At 66.9% G+C, this 2,170-nt stretch overlaps 1 protein-coding gene across 1 annotated transcript in view; it reads right to left on the reverse strand.

Moving 5' to 3' along the window:
- HCRTR1 (hypocretin receptor 1) overlaps nucleotides 1-2,170 on the reverse strand; it is an 11,872-nt gene that overhangs the window by 5,744 nt on the left and 3,958 nt on the right. The window contains exons 3-4 of the mRNA XM_006158126.3: nucleotides 621-864; nucleotides 206-321 (exon numbers count right to left, since the gene is read on the reverse strand). Of these exons, the coding sequence (XP_006158188.1) occupies nucleotides 206-321; nucleotides 621-864 (360 nt within the window). The remainder of the gene's footprint in view (nucleotides 1-205; nucleotides 322-620; nucleotides 865-2,170) is intronic.

Genomic DNA, 2,170 nt, shown 5'->3' on the forward strand with positions numbered 1-2,170 from the left:
CGCTAAGTGTGACAGAGAGTGGCGGGGAGCCGTGAGGCCAGCCGGGGTGAGTGGTACAGGGAGGGCAGCACTGACACGAGCAGGGCACACTGACGGGCCTGGCCGCCGCAGCCGCCATGGCACGTTCTCGGACAGAGCACCCTCTGCTCCTGAGCCCCAGAGCCCCACCCTCCCAGCCCAGGCGGGGCTGCCCGGGTGACCTCACCTGGCGGCCCCAGAGCCTACGGAAGATCTGGAAATAGGCCATGGCCATGAGGCCCAGCGGGGCCAGGTAGGTGACAATGAAGAAGCAGCTGTGGTAGATCTTGGGGTAGAGGTCGTCTGTGGGGCCAAGATGCAGGGTTAGGCCCACACGGGAGCCCCTGCCTGCCCTGCTTAGCTGTGTCACCTTGTCCCAGCGAGGCCCAGAGCCAGGCCGTGCCAGGGGCAGGCACGCAGCACCACGGCGCAGAGTGGTGGGCCCGAGAGCCGTCCGCCTGGCAGGGTCCATCCTGGAAGGACCCCAGCTGGGGGAACCTGACAGATGCCTGCTCTAGGGTCTTCTACAGGGTGACACGCAGCCCTGGTGCCCACCGTGGAAGTGGCCCCCAAGGGACACCTGCCCAAGCACCCACCGTTACCTGCCCAGTGCTCGTCACAGATGGAGAAGAGCCGAGTGCGGTTGGCCAGCTCCGGCAGCATGCTCCTGCACTCCATGACAGCAGCCTGGGGCATCATGATGGCCAGTGACACCGCCCAGATGCCCAGGATGGAGCCCCGGGCACGCCGGGCCATGCTCCGGAACAGCAGCGGGTGGCAGATGGCGTACCAGCGGTCCAGGGCGATGAAGCTCAGAGTCAGCACTGCTACGGACACAGACACGGCCTGCCCCGCCAGGGCACAGCGTCAGTCCCCGGGGCCCGGCCCCACCCCCCCGGGGGCCCGGCCCGCCCCGCCAGGGCACGGCATCCGCCCTCCGGGGGCACAGCCCGCCCCGCCAGGGCACGGCATCCGTCCTCCGGGGGCCACTCGGAGACACGGGGTGGGTGAGCGAGTGGGCCACAGCTCAGACGCCGGGCAGCCAGGCGCGCTGCAGATGCTGACAGCACTACTGTGGACTGTGCAAGCTTGGGCGGGCCGTTCACCCTCTCTGAACCTCATTTACCTGGCGGGATTCTTGTGAGGATAAATGAAGTCGTGTAAGGAAAACACCCAGGGCCAGCTGATGGCGTGGTGGTTAGGGTGGCTGACCACAGTCCAAGGCCCAGGGCCGGCAGCTTGGAAATCACGCTGGGCCCTTGTGTGTGCATGCCCCAAATCCCAAGAGGAGAGTGGAGAAGGGACTGCAGCATGGCTGTCCCCGGGGGTGGGTGCTCACTACCCACTCGTTCTCTCTCTGCCTCTCCAGCTCTGCCTCGCCAGTGAACACGCCCTATAACAAACTACAGAAAGGGAAGGAGCCTGCCCAGCCAACGGTGGGCCGTGCCCGTGCCACCTTCCAGAGCTTTCCCTCACAGCCTCAGCCCCCCCCCCCCCCGTGGGTGAGCGCCGTCGCCTCATTGTACAAGTGGGGGAACCGAGGCACGGGAGGCCCGGCCATCTTTATGCCCAGGGTCAGAGAAGTCGCCCCCTCCCAGGCTGCAAGGCAAGTTCTGGGAGGCGGGATGCAGATCAGGCTGGGCAGGGGCGGGGCGGGGCGGGGCGGGCCGGGCCTCCTGGTGAGGGTGCTGGGAAGCGCTCACCTGCAGATAGGGGATGACTTTGCAGAGGGCAGGGCCAAAGAGCCAGGACTCGGTGATGTCCACCAGCAAGCTGGCCGGCAGGCAGATGGCGGTCACCAGCACGTCGGCCAGGGACAGGTTGACGATGAAGTAGTTGGTGACGGTCCTCATGTGCTGGTTCTGCCACACGGCCAGGCAGACTGCGAGCAGGGCCGGTGAGGGGAGCCCCAGCAGCGCCCACCAGCCAGCACCCCCACGCACAAGCACAGCCACCCAGGGCAGAGCGGAGACCTACCCAGTGCATTGCCCACCAGGGCCACGAGGAACACAGCCACGTAGGCGGCGATGAGAACCCACTCGTACTGCTTGGGGTACAGGTAGTCACGCCACAGATAGAGCAGGAGCTGGTCGTCATAGTCGAGCAGCGCGGGCGACGGCTCCTCGCTGCCAGTGGGGAACCCCGTCGCGGG

The sequence above is a fragment of the Tupaia chinensis genome, unplaced genomic scaffold, assembly GCF_000334495.1.
Source record: "Tupaia chinensis unplaced genomic scaffold, TupChi_1.0 Scaffold000573_1, whole genome shotgun sequence".
Taxonomy (NCBI): Eukaryota; Metazoa; Chordata; class Mammalia; order Scandentia; family Tupaiidae; genus Tupaia; species Tupaia belangeri.